At 36.8% G+C, this 22,797-nt stretch overlaps 1 protein-coding gene across 2 annotated transcripts in view; it reads right to left on the reverse strand.

The window, feature by feature from the left end:
* Positions 1 to 4,609: 4,609 nt before the first annotated feature.
* LOC121864504 (WD repeat-containing protein 26-like) overlaps positions 4,610 to 22,797 on the reverse strand; it is a 28,773-nt gene continuing 10,585 nt past the window's right edge. Inside the window, exons 3-12 of one of the 2 annotated variants that reach the window (XM_042363549.1) lie at positions 21,486 to 21,622; positions 20,803 to 20,937; positions 20,292 to 20,370; positions 16,470 to 16,655; positions 15,601 to 15,726; positions 12,370 to 12,453; positions 11,971 to 12,167; positions 11,217 to 11,425; positions 10,764 to 10,976; positions 4,610 to 7,589 (exon numbers count right to left, since the gene is read on the reverse strand). In XM_042363549.1, the coding sequence (XP_042219483.1) occupies positions 7,531 to 7,589; positions 10,764 to 10,976; positions 11,217 to 11,425; positions 11,971 to 12,167; positions 12,370 to 12,453; positions 15,601 to 15,726; positions 16,470 to 16,655; positions 20,292 to 20,370; positions 20,803 to 20,937; positions 21,486 to 21,622 (1,425 nt within the window). In that variant the 3' untranslated portion in view covers positions 4,610 to 7,530. Of the gene's footprint in view, positions 7,740 to 10,763; positions 10,977 to 11,216; positions 11,426 to 11,970; positions 12,168 to 12,369; positions 12,454 to 15,600; positions 15,727 to 16,469; positions 16,656 to 20,246; positions 20,371 to 20,802; positions 20,938 to 21,485; positions 21,623 to 22,797 lie in introns of both variants that reach the window. The other variant, XM_042363548.1, reaches the window with a different exon arrangement.

The following is a 22,797-nucleotide window of genomic DNA, read 5'->3' on the forward strand; positions in this document are numbered from 1 at the left end:
AATCAAAATCCAAATAATGAAAAAGAACATTACTGTACCTTTCAATGTAAAGCAAATGTGTAGATGTTACTCAAAAATCTATTAAATTCTGTTCAATTAATTTTCCTTCAGTCTATTCACTTTTTCATGAATGGGAAAATGAAGTTGGATTAATATAAAAAGTAAAAAAAAATCATTATAATGGCAACCCTTTTAAAGCAAAGAGAGAAGGACTAGCAAATGGTCAATTAAATAAACATCTTCCTGTCTCATGTTAAATTTATATCCATTTGATAAGGCTGAAGTAAATTATTAATTAAGAGAGCTAGAAAGGTTATAATTTAGTTCTGCAATTAAAGTTGAGGAAGAAAAGGAGATTCCATCATATAAGTTATTCAATAAATCAGGCCACCTTGTGTACAGTACAGCCTTGTGACCAGTAATGCACCCATACCAGTAGTACACGAGAGGTAAAATAATCACTTCCGTCGTGACCTGTCAACAAGAAACTCACTTGTAACGTCTCTGTAATCATCTCTATTATAAAAACGTCGATGGAAATGGAATCCACCACAACTTGTTAAGCCATCTGGCAAAACTCGACCTTAAATGTTACTTACATCACTAATAGAAGCATATTCATGTACATAGCTCAACATGCACAACACACCACACACTTTCTTCAACAATTTTTTTTTGTCATTTTACACACAGGAATAAATACTACTGTATACAGAAACTGTACATGCAGAGAAGTATATAAAAAGAAATACTGCACTCGTTCAAACACATAAAATTACCTAAAAAAACTACATCCTAATGTAAATGATACATTTTTAATACAATTCTTTCCATTTATTAAATACGGTATTAAAATTCCAAGTAAAAAAGAAAAGACAAATTATACTGACAAATAATCTCTATATTTTCCATACATTCCATTACTGTATTTCATCAGAGGTTCAATGTTGTTACATACAGTATTCAGAAATAAAATGATAAAACAAAGTGAAAATCATCTATTCCCATATATACTGAGATTGTCAATAAAACTCTTATAAGTATATCTCTTAATATGACAATGACAGTTATTGACGACAAACTTCTACATAGAAAAGCCAACCCTCGTTCATAAGTACCTAGCCAAACGAGGCTCCAATGACTGATGATCAAGGGAGGAGTGAGTACCATCGATGACTACAGTGCTAAATGACCCAGACGTTACAGTCCTGGGTTATGTCTGACCAATTAGTAACCAGATCATAAAGTGACCTGCAGATGTAACCTATCTAAGAGACCAAAATTTGACTATGGAATCTACTTCTTGTTAAACTGTACAGTACTGCACTAACATTGTCAGAATATTATGTTCAAGAGGAGGAAGAGACCAGTAGCTGCTGTACTACTAGTCTCAGCCATGACAGTTTACCACCTTATCAAGTTGACATTTTTGTTCAGAATGACGTACAAAAAACTGTTGTAAATATAAAATAAAAACTGGATACATGTACTGTAGTGTATAGAAATGGATCCAACATCATCAACTTGTTATCTGTCAACCATAAAACATTTGCACTCTATTAAAGAAGAAATTATACTTCTTTATTCTTTAAAAAAATGTAAGATAAAATACAATAATGAGTTTATTACTATCCCACCTTTCACAAGTTACTCAAGTATGTATAATAGTTTTCATACAAACAGAAATCTTGTGGTAAATTAAGTTTTCATATTTGTATCTGATTTTTTCTCCTATTTTTCAACACTATTAAGCTTACTGTTTTATATACAGTACAGTATGTGTGTGTGTGTGGTGTAATGTGACATGATGTGGTGATGTGTGGTGTAATGTGGTGTGATGTGGGTGTGCCATGTACAAATTATGTTTTTCCAGTAGTTGATGACACAGAAGAGATAGTGCTATAGGAAGTGATAGTTGTTAATACAATGATCTAAGACATCACTAAGAGGAGGAGGGATGGTGTGACTGGTTTAAAGCTGCAGCAAGACAAACAATAATTTGTTTTCCCTTGTGATTTAACCCTGTTAGTTTATACACGGAAATACAGGTACGAGACCGTTTATCTGCCTTCCAGGTATCGTTAACGCCCCAAAAACTTAAAATCAGCGTTAAAAGTTATTCCCAGGCCGAGCGAAGATATTTCCAACTATTCCCCACCTGTGACCTATATGTTAGGTTATGGCTATTTTTTAACTCTTAATTTTGGGTACATAAACATTATGTAATTTTCTTTACTCAGTTATTTGCACACACACACGCACTCATGCACACACAAGGATGGACGCAATCCAACATACAGAAAGTGCAAAAAGAACTAAAATAAATAATTATTATCAGGCTTACATCCGTGGAGAGGTCGGTGGGTCCGCGGTGGAGCACTGTTGCTAAGGTCACTGTTGCGTTGATAAGGTGAGTATCAGGGACGACTATGACAGTTTGTACACTAACTTGTATTATTTTTGCTCTTTTTTATGTTTTCATTATTACAGTATTTATATCCTTTTGTTATTACTGTTTATATGCCTACAATTTTAAGTTTTAATGTTACAGTGTAAAGTTACAATTACTTTTAGGGGTGAATCTTGTAATCTGAACAGCCAGTTACAGAGGGTTTACTGCACATTTTAAGCCTGGTGCTTTAAACTCCGGAAAAAACCTATTGAGCAGCCCCCAGGTCTCAAGCATGGGATAAATGGTCCCATATCTGTACACATACTAACAGGGTAAAGTCACAAATGATCCTAAAACTCATATGTAAGTACAGAATCTTTATGTACTGAGAGAACAGAATAAATTAAGATGCTTAACATATACAGATGATAGTTTAAAATTCTACTAAAATGAGTACAGTAGAAAGATGAACATATAAAGAAATTTATATAAAATAAAAATGAGATGACAGTGTTTGAGAAAGGGTTGTTGAGTGTAGATCAGATTGAGGAAACAATCACATTTAACATGACACGTTTAATATCAGATGTTAAAAGAAGTTAATGCAAGAGAAAATGAAAGATTATCATGAGAGGAAAACTTTGTCAAAATGTGTAGTGCAACCTTTCATATTATGTGCTTCTAAATCACAAGTCAACAGTCAAATGGTAAACAATGAAGACGAGAGAGTGGGAGTAGCCAATACAGAAGCAGATGAAATATTGTGTTGTCATGAAAACATGCTTTAAATAATTGAGGAGAGCAAGATAGACTACTTAAGACAGACTGAGGAGAAATAGACATAAAATTAAAAGAATGAACAAGAGATGGACAACAAGTGAAAATCTGTGCATCTTGGTGGAGGGTTCTAGACAAACAATCACTGGCTAAAGGTGTGTGGAATGGCTCTACACAGACCATCCAAAATTCCCAACAAAAACATGTTTCTTTGTTCAGAGAGAAAATGAAATAAGGCTGTCAGCCACATATCAGGCAATAGACACAACAGTGATTTGCATAATTATTAATCTTAAGTTTGGTTTGAATTTAAAATCTTGTTTACTTGCAAACTTTTTTACATATAAAGTTCACCTGAAGAACTCCAATTTAAGTTTCTCATACATAATACAGTACCCACATTTCTGCCACCTAGACACTAATAAAAATCTGTCTTCAAAATTACATAAAAAATATTAATAATTACCTTTGTTATCAGGTCTATTAGTCTTCTCTCAGTCCAACTTCACTTCTCATGTCCTCTTCATACTCATTTCAACTACATTTGTCATAAAGAACTCAAATCAGTAAAACACCTTTTGTACTAAGAATTATAACAGCTGAACACTGACTTCAGGCAAAATAACCCACCATCAACAGAAATTTTCAGCATACAGCAGAAGTACAGTCCCCAGAAGAGTATCGTTACATTTTCCGTCGCTACAATTTGAAACGATAGACGAAATGCTTTGATATGATCCCCAGTGCATCATCATAAATTGGTATGCCTGCTGGCCTTATCAGCACCAACTAGAGATGGAGGGAGTCGTCCTTGTATGACATACTAGATACTTCAGTATAACAAGAAATCCATTAAGCTATATTAATGTATGCATCGTTCAAAAACGTATACAGTATACTCGTTCATGTTCAACCGTTGAGAAACAGGTCAAGTAACATAGCTCGGAAAGCCTCTAATCACATCGACCTCTTGGCTAACGATACTTTTTGGGGAGACTGTACACATGCAGAGTTCACACTACATAGTTATCACCTCTTCTAACTCTATTCCATAATTATTTACTTGTCATCTTCTCTGCTGTGCCTCTTTACTTCACACTTCTCTAATGACCTTAATCCTCACCTTAATACAAAATTTATTTTTTCATTTTAAAATTCAATGTTCTGCTGAACTAAATTGCACAATGATATTTTTCCCACATCATAAAATGGCAATTTTACCCTTGAATGGAGCATGACAATCATATCTACACAATCTGTTTCCTTTAATTATTTTACACACTTCCTAATTCTAAATCACATTGCATTTTATCTTACATCTTATCTTTTACTCCTGTCAAAACTGAAGGCAACCAGTTTAGGCACCAAGACCTAAGAACAATAATCCAGAAACTATCTAACAACATCTACTGTACATGATTGGTAAGTTATAAGAGATCCTATTTGACACTTGTTTATTGACAAGACAATAACTCATGTCCTTCATACACTGTCTTGTGATCAGTACAAGCTTCTCCTCACACTGGTTATAATCCACCACTAACAAAGCATCAACAAACAACAGTATACGCAGCTCCCAGATCTTACAGCCATTCCCTCATTACCACTTCAATCTTGTCCCATTATTTTACTCAACAATACAAAATAGAAACCGTGGCTTCTTTTACCTACCAGTACAGTAATCAGTTATAGTTCTTCATCTTCTTATATCTGGTCACAAACATTTTTATAATGCTATCATCTTAAAGAGTTTTTCCTATAAATAATAATCAGTATATTTCATTAAAAAAAATATTCAGGTTTACAGTATTTTAACATAATACCATGGACCTATAATAAAAAAATAAATAAATAAAAGGGTAGCATTTATGAAAACAATATTCATGCAATTATGACAGAAAAACAACTCCTTGCTTGCCCACACTGTCTATGGAAATCCTGTAATATGAACACAAATCTGGATGAGTCACTGCCCCGAACTCATATATATCAATTAAATATGCCTTTCCCTGTTACCTTAAGTAATGTACCTCCATATACTGTACAGCAAAATTAAATCTAGTGCATCATTCTTTAACTCCTAACATCAGACACCTCCACACATTTTGAGCTGTTGAAATGTATAAGTGAGACAAAATATTAAGTGAACAGTAAAATTAAATTTGTTTATAAAATGATTATTATGGCAACAACAAATGTACTTTGTCTGGAATACACTTTCATAGTAAGGTTTGTATGATGTGAATCTGCCCAAATTAAAAATAATTTGTAACCTAACCTCACTCAAGTTAGGTTATATTGCAAGTTATAAATAAGTTAAGTAAATGCACATGTGATAAACCGCTGAAGCATTTCCCACAGCAGCTACTTTCTCACAATGAATAACTGAATAATTCATTATTTTGACGCTCACTGCCGCTTAACTTTCTCAAATTAAGGAGGGATGACGACATATAATACTAATAAGGCATTACTGTACCTTTAAAATAATCACCATCATCATTATCATCATCACCACCACCATCAAATCATAACACAATTTCTAAAACAAAGAGGGTGACATTTATTCCAATCTGATAACTTTATATGCGAGTCGATCAATATTGCCATAAGCAGTCGTAATTCTTCGGATCACTCGTGCGTCACAACTGGATCATCAACAAGCATTAAAAATTCCACTGATTTATACCACAATTTATTTTCTATGTCGCTATCAGCCTCTGTCACACATAAAAGATATACAGAGCAGATCCATGGTGAATTATCACATCCCTGACTGGCTCCATGTCAATAAACTCTGCTCCTACACTGGGAACACTTGACAGTACAGTACTTTAAAATAACACCAAAACACACAAACCTGGGAACCAATATGCACTTAATTCTTAATATTGATTTAGTAAGAAAATCAAACCAGCCTGTAATTATTTAATATTAGTGAGCATTAACACTGAAGACCTACTGCAAGTCAACCATCTGTAGCAACGATTATTTTATCTTTTTCTCAACTGTAAACACAAAAGATCTTCAACTTCAGAGCTCCTATAAAAGTATCATAATGGCAAACTGGTATAATTTGTTACATGAACCTGACTTTCATAACAAGCTCAAATTGATCCTTAAAATGTAAATATTACCAATGTACACAAAATATCCTTTGAATACTCACAACTCTAATTCACTAATAAGTATACACACTTCTTGTTGATGAAATATCTTCAAATCCTACGAGTAGAAAATGACACTGGTTTGGGTCCGTCACTTGGTAGCCGTGTTTTGTCTCGTCCTGTGTCTCGTGAGTATAAGCTTAAGTATTATATCTCTAAGGCGCATTATTACTGAAGTTGTCAACATGACAAAAAATAATATACAATTCATATTTTGGATTAATGAACAGAGGTCTGGACACAAATCACTATGCATAACAGGGAAAAATGGTAATCCCGTCAACTTAATGTGTGACTTCACTTCATGGGTTTCACGGCACACTCATCAACCCTGTGGACGAACAATGCTTTCCAAGAAGGAAAGATGTTATATGTACAGTGGTGGCATGTGGAGCTGACAAACAATGAATGATGAAGTTGAAACAGATGAATAAATGATTGGATTTAAACAGCCACACATAACAACAGTGGATGAGCAGTTCTGGCAACCTAAGGAGCCTACTGTGATTCATACTCTTACAGTGATCCACATATACAGGCAGGAATTCTTATGAACAATACCATACTTCAGAGATGGAAAAATTCATAAGGCAAAAATTAATTCCCTGTTTATGGAGGTAAACTCTGCCAAATGAAATATTTTCTTGCACTGACACAGTGGAGTTCATTTAGAGCAAAGACCTCCTTAGGAGTACAAGTCCTCTCCTTTTGCTGATTGCCCATCCTGTGGAAGACAGAAACTGGAAAAAAGAATGAGAGAGTGTTGTAGCAATGGAGAAATCCTCTTGAAAGGAGTGTTCTTCTTGAGAAGACCTCTGCCTTAAGGACAGATTTAGGAGCAAAGTAGAAACTCCACTGAGGGACTATTTGGTTCAGGAGGAGCAATCTCAGGTGATGTAACTTGCACAGATGATTACACCCATCTGGCAAAAGGTCCCACTCACAAAGGAATGATTCACAGATAGATTTGGATTCATCTAGTTGTCTGTCACTGTGCATATGACAAAGATGTCCATTTCACACTGTGTGAATCAAAAGATGTTTTTGGTAATGGTGATGAGACACCAATTCCTTGCACTAGCTTTGTGGCACTAATATCCACATGGCGTCACTTGAACTTAGCAGCACCAGCAACTAAGAACACGCCACAAGCGACGAGATTAAAAGTTTGTGGCACACAGGATTGTCTCTGCACTAAACAGCTGCACCATTGCTCAGGAACATATGGGATGTTGGAGATTCAGACTCCCTCCCTGAGGATAAAGAATAAATCCATGAGAGATTTCTGATCTTTTTTTTTTAACTTCTATCATCAAATATTATAACCTTTTAATGGCATACTGTCTGTCCTCCTGGATTCAACATTGTTCCATCAGCACCTATTCATCCCCTGCTCTGGACATCTGCAAGAAATTATAACACTAATTAGAGCAATACATCCATTTGTCTCAAGCATTTTACATATTAAATAAGTAATGCAGCACCAAGATGTTTTCATTACTGTACTAAACTTTGATTAACACCGAGCCTTGATTCATACTGTTACAAAAGAGAGAAGTACAGTACTGTATAATAATTTACAGTACAATGAAAATCTTTGAAGACATTCTTTGTTAATCATTTACGCTACAGTAATAGTGAACAACTTGGTATCCATGCATCATGTATTTCTGTGCAATACAGTATACTGTACACAAAATGCCAAATTGCTCAATTCCACAATCAATGTCAAAGCCTCTTGAATATAAGATCTGGGCAAAGATTATAAGAGATTATCTTTATTACAGGATGATGTATTCTTATAGAGTAAAAAAAGCAGAATCACCATGACAATAACAATCTTACCATTATTCCCACAAACATTACACACACACACACACACCCACAGAAGCACTATATCAATTAATCATCAAGGTCGGGACCAGAAAGAATCAGATTCAAGAATTTTCTGAATTTTGGAAATAATAGACCTATAATAGACATAAAATATTAAATAAAGTAAGGGAAAATATGCTGAAGGGAGTGTACTGTACAGTTCCCAGATGACGCCAGAATGAAATATTATGTACGTATACAGCACACACAAAAAATAAATCTCCGAGACTCACAGTGAGTCTTCCACGGTGAAGGTTAACCCCGCAGGTACGAGAACACCAACTAAAACCAAGATACTGTGGTAATATTCTTGGAAAATAACTTATTTCTGACCTCAAGAATAAAACAACTGGGGCGGGGGAATACCTGTAGTACCTTTACTTATTCAGTCTTTTTCTAAGAGATAAAGTAAAGAAAAAGTCACAATAAATTTCTCTGCCATCTGTGGTGAGAGTTTATATTCTATTTATTCACTACATACTGTATTGTGTCTCCCTGCATAAATATGAATGTTGAACTTGTTTAGTTATTCAAGAGGAAATAAAAAAATATTGTTCATGGCTGCAGATCTGCCAGCTGCTGCAATTGCCTGTTTCACTACTGTCTGGTGATATTAATTCATTTGTTCTTATACAACTGTTATTTACCTTGATTTTCTTTGATAAATGTGTAATAATTCAAGAGTTGTGAAGGCAAGAGTGATGTAGCACCTTTATCCTAAAGTGACAGATGAAGTTGATGATGATGGTTAGAGACCCAGTGTACTCAGGTGGTGTGAGGAGGATAGAGAATAGTCATCCGTGCTCTTTTCTGCACCATCTCTAGGAATCCTCATGTAGAAATTAAGGAAGACTTGACAGGGAAGGCATTTGGGAAGTATGAAGGCTATGTAAATGTTCTTACATTCTTATACACAGAGTCCAAAGGGTTTAAAACAGCAAAGGTTGTGGTGACAATAAGTGGAAGATTGTACGACCATACTGATGTATCCTTCTTAACTTCTATTATGATGCCAACAAGTGTGGTAGACTTCACAACCTGGAGGGTGTTGGGGCCCAGTGAGAAAGAAGGAAGCAAAATATACTAAGAAAAGGCAAGGTTAAACCAACACAGCCATGGTCTTGGTATGGTTGATGGTGACATGGTCAGCAATGATTCAACTCTGAAGGCTGCTCAGGGTACTACTGCAACAAGAGACATGTTGTGGAGTTGTCAATATACTGTACAGGCAGACCTCTTATGATGGAGCCTCATCTAAAGTATTTTCACTTAACAGACATGAACAAATACAGTACTAATTTAATGATTGTAATAGTAATGCACCCCCCCCCCCCAAAAAAAAATTCCCATCAAGCATAAAAAAACCAACGAACCTATTTGCAGTCATCTTTGTTTACATCCTCTCAGCCAATCAGCACTCGTCTAATCAATGTGTACAGCCTGCCAAAACTCATGTCGGTTAAGGCTTTGAATTTTGTTCTTTTTCATAATCTCTTGTGTGTGTGTTAAGTGAAAAGTTTAGTTCCTTCGTGTGTGGAAAACAGCCTACAAGAGAGAGTGTTGATAAAGCAGCCAAACTGACCAGAAAAGTCATTAATATGGAGAGTTGAAGATGTGGGTCAGTCACTTGGCTTAGCTCCCTCTACCACTAAAACAATACTCCAACAAAATTTACAGTGTTGATTATATTTATGTTACAAAACCATCTTTATCTATAAAAAGCCATAATAACATCTGTAGAACCATTACTAATACCAAAGGAAGCCATCGTGTAGCACTAGGAACAGACCTCTACCTAAAGTGTACTCCCAAGGAACATATCTTGTTTGTCGTAAGAGGTCTGCCTGTACTGTACTTCCAAGGAGGGGGAATATCCTTCAGGGGATTATTAATTGGATGAGGAAGTACAGAGATCCCATCCTAGTGGCCTGGGGACATAGCAGGTAAGTGACTCAGTGGTGGAGATGGACTCTCAGCAGCATCCACCAAGAACCTCTGTAGGCCATGACATGAGACTTCCCAAGATTCCACAATAGATGGATTTTTTTTTTCTGATAAAGATGTTGTGGCTGGTTTATTCATATGTTTTGTACAAGTTTACGAGGGCTCTTGTGGATCGTGAAGTACTGTACGTTTGAGTTAGCGGAGTGGTAACGACTCTCACCTTTCAGTACACGAGGCTGTGTTGGGAAGGACGCACTGTTTTGGGGGGATTACGTTCTGGAATTTAGTCTCAGTTACAGGTGTCAGGGGTCCTTGGAATCCAAAGACTTGTTCACTGCATTAAAATTACACAATCCATGCATAAGGTATGTGGTATCCCTCCCACCAAAGAGACCAAACTGGATGTTATTTACCCATCCCTGGAGTAGAAACACTTTATTTTTATGGTAGCCTGAGCACCTCATAGTCACAACACCCAAAGGAACTCTCTTTAGCTCTAAGAGTAAACACAGGCTGATCTTATAGAGAATTCATCTTACAGTTGTATTATGATTTTGTCAGATAACTTTTAAAAGGATAAACCTCTTTACAACTTGTTTCCACTTTACCATTGGAGCCGGCGTTTGTGCCATTTTGAGTTGACGCTGTTCCCCGGTACTGTGGTGCAGGTCCCCATATCCGAACGGTAGCGTCGTCCGACACAGACGCCACCATGGCAGGGTAGCGAGGGTTCCACGTCACGCAGTTGACCGTCCGAGTGTGTCCGACGAGGGTAACCACCGGCAATTCTCTCCGGTGATGCCAGATGTAAACCTTATTGTCTAAAACAAAAGTTGTGATGGATAAAACACTATCTCAGATTACATACTGTACAATCAAGACAATTCTTAGATTTCAATTTGAGTAAATTTAGAAAATGCATAATGATGTGTAGTAAACCAAGCTTCCAGTACAGTAAATATGTTGTACCCTCACAACAGCCCACTGTAATGTACTGATTGATAAAATATTCCTTCTATATTTGAATCCAAACTTGTGAAATAGATCATTCAGAGACTAACCTTCACTTCCAGATGCCACGAAGTCCTGATTATCTCCACCAAAACACGAATGTATCGTGAAGTGACCCTGAGTCAGGCCTCTAAACTTTCGAACTAACGTTCTATTGCGTAGGTCCCACAAATGAACACCCTGATTCGCCACATTAAGTAGAGCATAGTTGCCAGTATTATCAAGGGTGAAGGACATTATGCTGTGGTCCTCTTGAATGCTGTAAAGAATTGAGAATTTATATGAAATTTCAATGGACAAAAATAGTTATAACTTAAGGAGGCACTAAAAGACAATTGTCAGTAGTACCTACCATATAAATTATAGGTACATTCCATTCTTGATTAATTACTTAAGTATGAGATGCAACTTTAATAAAGCATGTGGCGATCTGGACACTGAGCTACCCAGGTCCACACTCTACCTCCAGCACACTTACTCTACTCACTCCGCCTCCTCAACCAACCTTCACCACCCTCATCCGTGAGTATTAAATTATTTGTTCGACTTTCATCAGGTTTTCACATTGTTATATTTGGTGAACTTTTTCCCCAAAGAACTTAACTCTCCCCCACCCCAACACATTATTTCCATTGGGAAATTTTTTTTGTTTAATGTTATTTCATTTATGGTCACACTTTTCAGGAATGCATACATAACCTTAAGCAGGGAACCAGAGTCTAAGCTGAAACTGGTAAGATTATAAAACAGGTGTACAGGGGGTATATCTTTATCTAAAGTTACTACTTCCTGTACTGTACTTACATATTATGGTCCTGCACCTCATCAAAATGGTATCCTCTGATGCGATGATGTGTATCTGAAGCAAGAACTGTTTTTCCATCATTTTGTATAGCCAGACACTGTACTCTGACCCCTTCCCAGGAATCAAGAATGTGGCCTTCTAGATCACACTGATAAAACTGTCCTCGCATGCCACCACACACAAACTTCCGTGAATCCTGTGAGAAGAATAAGTGAAGCCAAATGTCAGTCACTATCTTACACAGTCACATAAAAAATATTACTGCATTTATGTCTTCATATAAAACTGTTTCCCTTATTAACACACTTAAAATCTAAATTATTATGATGTTCAACCGAGTTACTTGTACAGTATTAAGCTAAATTCTTGACTTTTAAGAAAACCAACGGATGCAGCACCTTATGCCAAGCAGCACAAGTGAGGGAATCATCTGGAGAATTAGACACCTTGCAGATCTGCTCTCCACGTTCCGTATCCCAAACCTATAACACGAAAAATACTCTTTTATATCGGTACAATAAAAAGGAAAGGACCGACACTTGCAAAATATATACCTTTTCATTACAAGGAAAGAATAAGAAATGTGGCCAGGGAAGTCTTATCACTCAGGTTGGTACAGTAGTTGCTTTTTACCTCCAAATCAAATGTGTTAACAGATGGTTGACACGTTACAACCTTCCAATGAATCAGATTTGAAGCATGCTGCCTGAAGCACTCAGAGCAAAAGAGTGTTGAGCAGTTTTGAACCATACTAAGCCAATCCAGGATCACAGGTGTCATGCCAATGTTGGAATCAAGCACAGGGAGGAGGGCGAGACCAAGTTGTATACAGTACTGCACTTATTCTCCACTAACCAAAAAGAGTCACTGCACAAGCACTGTTTGTCTTTGAGGCTTGGGAACTGTAAACCTAACCCAAGCTGACAGAAGGAGCACCCTTAAACTCTATATAACCTCTAATATGTGTTGGCTCTAACTTATATCTAAGATCGAGGCATAAAGTTTTATTAGCATAAATAATAAATACAAGCCCATCATGTAATGAAAAACATATCTGTTTAAGTCAACATTTCTTAAGCAATAATCTTATCAACAAACTACATCTCAAAATTATTTAACCGGCATAACCAGTAATCTCACCCTTAACCAAACCAATTGGTCTGCAGCCAGTCTAGCTAACACACGATTTTCAGATACTTGAGGATAATTTTCTTAAACAAAAAAAAAATGCTTCCCAGATTTGTTATATTACACCCATGTAAGAACTGACCATCATTGAGGTCAAAACAACCAACATAACTGATCGATCCTCAACTCCCATGTTGTACGAGAGTCAGCGCCGGGTGACTCGTGTACAGTAAACCTATTATGGACACAGTCATGTTAAGTTACAAAAATATCTGCTAATACAGAAGCTACACTTTTGACAACATTTTGACCTATAACCAACCTGGGACTTTAACCTAGAGACTTGAATTTGGTCTTCTTCACACTGAATCAATAAATGTGTTTCATAAATTATCAATTAGATAAGTTTAGTTGCTTTCGTGATATGCCACAGAAAACCTTTGCAAAGAAGCAATAATCAGACAAACTGGTGCAGCGAGGAGTAGCCAATGGGAGGTTTTCCACTAAATGAACGTTAAATTCTACAGAGGCAGTAAAAATATAATACATAACTCCTAACATGTTAATATAGTAATCATCACACATACACACGCCCAACAGCCATGATTTGCATTAACATGATAAATTAATACAAAATAGGGAGTAAACACTGTTGTAATGGTTGGTTGTACGACACATGCACAGTCTACAACTTGAATACTGTATTGCCTTATCATAGTTCAAGGTTGTCAGGTAGTGTGCATAGTTAATAATCAGTGGCCTAGCTCTTGTAGTCTTCCCAGATGACCCTTTCCTTTGTGGCATTGTTTTAGGCATTTTATTGGAGCTAAAACACTTAATTTTTACAGAATATGAACATGATATTTCAACAAGCAAATATTCAACCTATGTTAAAGTCTCCTCATAGAAACACTCACTATGAGAAACTTAAGTCAGAAACACCAACCATAAAGCCTCCTTCCTACACAAGCCAATCAGCATGAGAACTGTACTGCATAACATAACTCACTTGGTTTATGAGCACCACTCACCTGCAACATTTATTTTTGATAACAAACAAGAAAGGCTTAGCAGAGCTTACACATGATGGCTCTCATTAGCAAACAACAAAAACAAATAAAAGAGCTCAGAAGCATGCTAGACCATGTGGAAAATATGATAAAAGAAATGAAGAATTGATTCTGAAATCCAATTTTCCAGCAGAACTTTACCACCTGTTAGCATGAGGCAGTGCATGGAACTTATGAAGGGGACATCAATCACAACATCTTCCTGCAGGCTGTTTTGGAGGGTCTAGGAGGGTAGACTAACCCCCAGCTGGCAGCTGGGGTTGATCTTACAATTGCCCATCCCTCCCCATCACAGATATCACCCTGAAAAGGGAGACTGGCTGCAAAGGTTGCCCTTTACAAACAGGAGATAGATATATAAAGTCAGCCAAGACAGCACACCTAATGCGGCCACCATCTTCATTACAGAATCAATCTGCTATTTACACCGGTATCTAATTTCCCACTGACTACCCAAACACCCTAGGGAGAAGGGCAGGGGTGTTCTCAGCCACCTGCCTACAGACTTTGCTAGAAAACAGGATTTCAGAATCAATCCTCCATTTTTAGCTTGATGCCATTGCTAATACAGTACCAAGAGCCAGTTAGAAAGTGGGAGGAGGTGGTACTTTCAATACTGTACTCCAAGGACGAGGCAGACAAAGTGTTTCAAATTGTACAAAAGAGAGTGAGGACTGCAACCTCTAACTCTTGTGTAATGTACACAGTTGCTCGATGTTATACTGAAACCTCAGAGATAACAACAATAAATGTCCCCAACAATCTTAGGTAGCAGAAAGCTTCATAAGTACAAAGTGTGGAGGTATGTAAAAGATGGCTGATATAAACAGAAAAAATATGTTTTAGGTACAAAAGAAGTCGTACAGATGGGAGAAAACTGTTCACTGTCATGTAGTCTGAAGACCACATACAGTATAAGTATTATAGTAAAATCATTGTACAACACACAAAAATACCGTTCTACAAATTACAGCAAACTGCTGAACACATCATTTACAGGTGACCTTGGAATTCAAAAAGTCCTGAGGCAAGAACTGGAAGCACAGTACTATTAAGTGAGGCACACATCAATACTGCACAGAATGTCAAAAAATACAAGGTAACATGATTGTGTCAAAAGCTAATGGTTTCCCTCTCATATAGTTGTTTAAACATTAATTTGGTCTAATTTCCATCTATTCTTTAACGTTTCATGTAGAGTTATTACTGGTACGTAATAGATTTTCTCGTACCCTTTAAACCCCACTCCATGATTATATATATAATACGTAGTAGTAATTTTTTTAAACAATTATAAAACACATTCACTGACAATTAACCAAGATGGCAAAGTGACCAGACCACCAGGAGGGCATGTGTCATGGTGGAGAACAACCTTGGCCTTATGGATGACCACACCATCACCCCAGTAACCTTCACTTGGGAGCTTACCACTAGTTCAGCAGCTTCTTCTTGTAAACACACTATAAGTTTAGAGCTATCTGGACTCCAGGCAAGGTAAACAACACCGTACGAATGACCGTCTAAGGTGAAGCGTCTTGTGACTGTCAGGGTCTCCTGTGTGGGAAATGAAATGATTCAGTGCAGTGTATCATAACCAGGGATGGCTCAATTAACTGGTTAAGTTGATTTGGGCATCTCACCTATTAAGTTAACCAATATTTTGAAAGTTAACTACTGTGCTGTATTTACATCAATTAATATGAAAAGTTAACTAATTCAGATAATAAAGTAAATTCTTGACTTTTTGGGAAGTACAAGTAGTGTGAAGAAGCACTTTTATATTTAATCACTGGTGACAGTAGTGATACATTATCTATCAATGCTTATATACTACAACTTTCATTGTTGTGTGTATGTGTCTCAGAACACAAAATATGTAATGTTTATACAGTATATAGAGAATAATTTACCTTTTGAGCTACTGTACAATTATTTACATTAGTATATTGTAAATAAATTCCAAGCAGCCTAGGTGGCCTTGATATGGCTTAGTACTGTATAGTGTTTTAATACAACACTGACCACTATTGGTTTAAACCTACAGTACCTAAATGAGAGAGAGAGAGAGAGAGAGAGAGAGAGAGAGAGACACAGAGAGAGAGACAGAGAGACAGACAGAGAGAGAGAGACAGACAGAGAGAGAGAGAGAGACAGACAGAGAGAGAGAGAGAGAGAGAGACAGACAGAGAGAGAGAGAGACAGACAGATAGAGACAGAGAGAGAGAGACAGAGATAGAGAGAGAGAAAGAGACAGAGAGATATATCACTACACCGCACCTCTCACACAATATACTCACAGGTTCAACATCCCAAAGTATGACTGTTGAGTCCTTTGACCCGGTGGCTAATTTACTTCCGTCAGGACTAAAACGAGCTATCCAGACCTCATCACAGTGGTCTGACAGGATCTGGACGGTAGTTCCTGGGAAGGCATTTCTCGAACACGAGTGGTCCATAAGCAGTGACCCTCCAGAACCAAGGACCTGTTGGTATAAATAGTAAATTATAAGCTTCTTGTAAACTTTTATAAGGCTTAAGTTCTAAACATGATTTATAGAAGTAAGTAAGTAAGTAAGTAGGCCGTACAATTATTTTTCCAAAACTCTATTGCTCTTATAACCTTAACTCAAGTTGTCCCTGGAGATAACTTCTGGTTATAAGTCATATTATTTTTTTAACCCCCTTCACTATGAGGTAACCCCTTTTAATATTTTACTTGGCTACTGCCAGGGAGTGTTACAGTACCTGTATTCAGGGGTTAAGAGGTTCCCTTTGTCTCAATTATCACCCAATACTGTACTGTACTGTATAGGTTCTTCACAATAAGATATAGCCATAGCAAAGAATTCAAGGATTAAAATATGAGATCCCATTTTATGGTCAAGGAGAAGAGACAAGTGACCACCAGACACTACTGTATAGTGGGACAGCATAACAAATCTATTGTGTAGTTAGTGATAAAAGCATCAAATGTAGTACTGTACAGTATAGAGACAGACCCATACTGTATAGTGAACAGATCTGGATACTGAGGCCTCGTGTATTCAGCCCAGACGGCCATTTCACAAACTGGTTGCCGAGAGAATATTCATTCTAGTTCAAAAGCTCTTCCTGAAGTTCTTATCATATCACAGTATTTGACCTAAATTAGTCATAAATATCCAGGAAAAAAATTTTCTTCAGTTTCTCAAGCAAGCAGTGGCTTCCTCTTCAGTAGTGGTACCTAAGCTTACTCCGCCTTACATCTTAAGTTACTTTGGACTGACAGCTCCCTGAGGTTTTCTCCTCAGAGGAACAATAATCACTGAACTGGATGGTTTTCTCCACTTTGGCAGAATGTTTCATGAAGTTATAGTTGTAAAAACTCATAAATTATTGACACAACAACTCTACCTCTACATCAACATTTTCCCAACACAACAACTGACATTAAGATAGTTAACTGTACAGACTCTCCCCGGGTTCCGTTCATGGAGGCTATTCGTAAGTGACCCTCTCATAGGTACTCAGTGAACACACACAGTACACATAATGTATATACAATTACTATACAGGTATGGGGCAATATATCTGACATGCTTGGGACCCGGGGGTTGCCAGATACTTTTTGGGGGGAATTTGGGGAGGCAGGCCTAAAATGTACAGTAAACCCTCTGTAACAGGCTGTGAAGACTGTTCAGATCACTAGCTTCACCCCTAAATGTACCTTTAACCATACACTGTAACATGAAAACTTAAAATTGTAGGCATATAAACATCAATAACAAAAGCATATACATAGCATTAATGAAACCTAGAAAGAGCAAAAATGATATATGTGAGTGTTGAAACAGTCGCCCCTGGTCCTCCCCTGCCACGGACCCACACACAGCTTCACGGTAGAGGCTCATAGATATGTACAACTTTATACTGTACCTTACCATTAATTACAGGGTAGTTATTTGATTTGTTATAGCACTTTCTGTATGTATGTAACTGAGTAAAAGAAAGTAAAATAAATAAACCAAAGAAAATTATGCGCATTAAATCTACCCAAAATTATGAGTTCAAAATACTTTATACCTTAATGTATTATAATTACTTGTGTACCTGTATTTCTTTTAAATGGACTTTCTGGATTTAAGATTCAGTGTGTATGTAACTAAAAAAAAAAAAAGAATATTACAGACACATTTACAGTACACCAGAAATTAAAAGTTCAAAAATAACCATAACGTAACATAAAGCTCACAGGTGGACAATAACCCCGCTCGGCCCAGGAACTACTTGACACTCATTTTAAACAGACTTATGGGAGAGTAGCCGGGGAGTGTTTGTATATGCATTCATTCTGGTAAGTCTTTGAAGATACTGTACCTCAATTATAGAACCTCACACCATAGCAGATAAGAGGAACGGATGACACAGGTGTCCAGCTCTCACTCTGGTTGTGGCTACAGCCTCAAAACTTGTAGATAATAGTAACTCATACAATAAAATAATTCCTATACACAAGAATTATACACCAAACTCTCTCAATAATGGATAATCCCAATAAGACATCTTTCTGTCCTGATATTTGGGGGCAATGTCAGCTACTGCCGAGACTGAGCGTGGAAGCTAAAAATCTTTACGGCACAATGTGTCAAACAACACAGTGTGCCAACATAAATATTAACCACTTGGGTAAGGGATCCCCTCTGTGCCGAATAATATTGTCTGGCATCAGCCAAATAAAATATTAAAAATGGGGTTCCCATAGTGAAGGGTTTAAATTATTAAACATTATTCTTTCCTCTAAACACTATTACTATAAACTATTATTAACCAATAATCCATACTACAGAATGTTTGATCATCTTTGACTAGTGGGATTTTACTGCACAGTATTTCCATTTTTTGACAGGCATCCTCTCCCCATTCCTCTTAAGTATGAGAGTTTACTGTACAGTACTACTGTACTGTACTAACCAGTAATAAGTACTTTACAGTCTAGTTTATCTTCAAAGAGTTACACGTACTTACTATAATTTACATTTGAAGCAAATAAATCTTTATAATCTATGCTGTATCAACCCATTAAGTTTAGTGAGTCACCTGCTCATCTGACCCAATGAGTGTACAGTATTTCCTAATACAGATGTACAGTACTGTATATAAGTTCAGCCTGGGTGTGCTTCCTGAGCCGTCTTATCATATACTACGTAATGTGATACAGTTTATGGGGACACGTGTGATTACTGGTTAGATAAGAGGAATTCCATAACAAACTATATGGCATTCTCCAGGATTTAGAAATTGTCATGAAACTAAATTGCAAGCATGTGAAAGTCCACCAAGGATAATATAACTCAGAAAGGCCGGTATAAAATACAAAGAAATCTCAGGTAAAGATGTAAGTAAGATGTGTTACGTGCACAACACCCCGTAGAACTGCAGTAACTTCTGCAAACTATCCATGAAGTATCACAGAGTGGCTCTAACACTTAGCATTTGTATACACTGCCTTGTTAGAGCCAATATGAAGCTCTACTTTTAGTGACAGCCAGTGAGGAACTGAACTGTATGACAGACTTCTCCTACATTCTTAATATGATGTATACAACCTTGGGGGAGAGAATTGAGACAAGAGAACCCCAGAGCCACAATGACTTGGTATTTCATCAATTATCATGACAATAGTTGAAGCCACATTCAGTATACGTCTCTATTAGATAAAAAAAAAAAAGCTCATGTTTCGTCTGTAGGCCATTACCCTTATGGGGAGTGTTCCTGCCAAAGAATAGCTCTGTGGTGATGCATCTCCTGTAGGTCCTAAGTAAGTCCCAGACAGAGAAGCTCTACAGACTACAGTGTAAGTTATAAGAAACACTTGCTATTGTGCCTTCAGTTAGCAAACCTTTCCATACCAGGAGACATACTATGCAATAAACAGTTTTACACCAAAGTTTAGTTTGTCATCTCATCATTTATAAACAGTTAATATTAGAGGTTAGTTTGAGACCCCAATCACTATGAAATGATATTACATGTTCATCAAGTACAGTACAATATATGTGTGTGTGTGCAAGATCCAACGGGCTGTTCCTACTGACCTTGACATAGTGTTGAGTGTTGTCGTCATCACCTCTTCTACTCACCTGACTATCACTGCGAGTGTTGTGGTAGGCACACTGGGTACGCTGCTGCTCCACTGCTTGAAGAATCAACGTTTCAAGTCTGCAATAATATTCATGTTAACAGGGCATTCTGATGATGTCAAATATTATAACATTACAGTAGCTAGATAATACATCAACACTGACTTTATTTAATACTACTGTATAGTAAAATCCCATTTTTACAAAGAGGGACCAAATTCATTCCGTAAAAAAGGATTTTCCCTAAAACAGGTATTGGGTAGTGTTCCTTTATATCAAATTGCAAAAAAATATGAATAACCTTGAAAAATAAACAATTTGACTTAAATGTACTTCCATCATTAACAAATGTCTATGGTTGTGTACCCTGCACTGTAATTACAATAAATCATTTGTATACAAACTGTATTACAATTTATACATAAAAAATACACATTACTGTACACTGTACGATTCCCAAATTAATTTAACTTGTTAGTAATTTGAAAGAATTTACTGTAAGTTTATTTACCTATGTGGAGGCAACATTATTGAAGGCGGCAGGAAGTGTTGAAGACGGTCCATGAGCTCTTTTCTGGACTCCTTGCCCATGCCTGTCCAACGTGCTGCAGCGCGGAGCTCCTCAGGGTTTGACATAAACATCAAACTATAACAGAAATACAGTACTGTATTAGCTACATCATTACAAATTGTATATCTACATACTGTACTGTATTGTATTCTCCAATAATCTGACCATGATGAATTAACAAAACTAAAATTGTTATCTTCAAGTAAAAAAAGACTAGATTATTTTATTACTGTACTTACTACACTATATTGTTAAATCTGAAAATACAAAAATTAATTCTGAAAAAGTTTCAAGTTTCATTATATTTTGGCATGAAAATGTTTTGACATTATCAGGCTTGAGACCGAGGTGTGTAACTTGGAGAATATGTTTTTCTCTGGGGATGTTATATACTGTAAGTCTTTTATTAACCCATTACAGTACACCAGAATGAACTCTGGTGAAACCTGTGATGTTTGGTGTAGAATCACACTGAGTGTTATCCAGTGTGACTACCAAACCTCACAGGTTTTCTCCCGTCCTAACACTGGACAACAAAACATCATAACACAGAAGGGAATGACCGCCTGAATGGCTAAGTATCTGGTAAGTGATGATATAATAAATAAATAACAGAAACAAACCTTGAGAGTTGATGAACGCGCTCCATGTTGTGCTGTAGGGGTGTGAGCTGTGAGCGGAGGCACGTTAAGGCATCCATGGCCTGTCCACTCTCAAGCAGCTCTAAGTACTTCTGTTCCAGCAGTAAGAAACGCATCTCCTGAAAAAAATACAACAAATTATCTTTAAGAATAATACACAACCTCACCTGTTAACCCCCAGTGATCGTTTAACAATCATGATTGTTTCTCACATGACCATCAACAGTTTTTAATTCAATGGCTGAATACTGTACCAAAACTTGGATAACTTTCACTTATACAGTAATGAATATTTACAACAAATTTCTGCCACACTGATTACTGGACCTTCCTTTTCTCTTAACAAACTTGTGGGTGTCACAGTACGCCCAGCTGCACTCTCATCAATTTCCACCATACAGTATAAGGGAATTCACCCTTAATTTTGTTGAACATTAAGTCAGTGCTTGAAGTCTAGTGCTTATTGGTAGTATGAGGTACAGATTCATTTGGCTACTACATTTATTTATTCAACATCCCGATGTAAATCAAGAGAGCAGAAATTTAAAGTAAAAGTTATGTCCATTTTTAATACAATGAAGGATTGATTCCACACATCCCATATTATAACTACCACAGGATTAAGAAACTTATGTATCATCCCACTCAGTCAATATTGTACAGTTGGGCCCAGGAAACCCCCAAGACAATCAACAGTAGAACCAATTCATAAAGTAGTTATACCTTCCTACTAAAACTGATGGCATAAAAATTACTTACTCCTTAAAATTAAAAACTAGTCCCAAGCTCTATAAATCCACAACATCCGCATCACGTGAAAAATTTGAGGATGTTCTGTGGATATGGATGTGACATCAATCACTGCTATGTATAATACTGTGTGTAAGAGTAGACAGTGTGTTGTGTCTACACAGGGCTGTTCAGTAAATCCCTATGGTGTAGCATATATGATTTTCATATTATTTTTAGTCTATCAGAAACTAAGGCCACAAAAAATGGCCTGATGTGTGGGATGTGAGAATTTGTTGGGGAGGGGATGTTGTCACAGTCAGTTTGGGGCCTCACTTGTGTAGTACAGTATAAGAATATAGTGTAATGCAATTTGAATTTCATGTGATATTGATTGGACCCGGTGAACACATCTTATTAAGGGATTACTTATGCTACTTATAATAAAACAAAATACACGGTATAGCACAGTTCATCATTCTCCAATGACTAACAATAGATTCGAGATAGACGTGGTAACAACAACGGGACGGAGGACAAACAACTTAATAGACATACGTATACG

Source organism: Homarus americanus, unplaced genomic scaffold (genome assembly GCF_018991925.1).
Source record: "Homarus americanus isolate GMGI-L3 unplaced genomic scaffold, GMGI_Hamer_2.0 scaffold25860, whole genome shotgun sequence".
NCBI lineage: Eukaryota > Metazoa > Arthropoda > Malacostraca > Decapoda > Nephropidae > Homarus > Homarus americanus.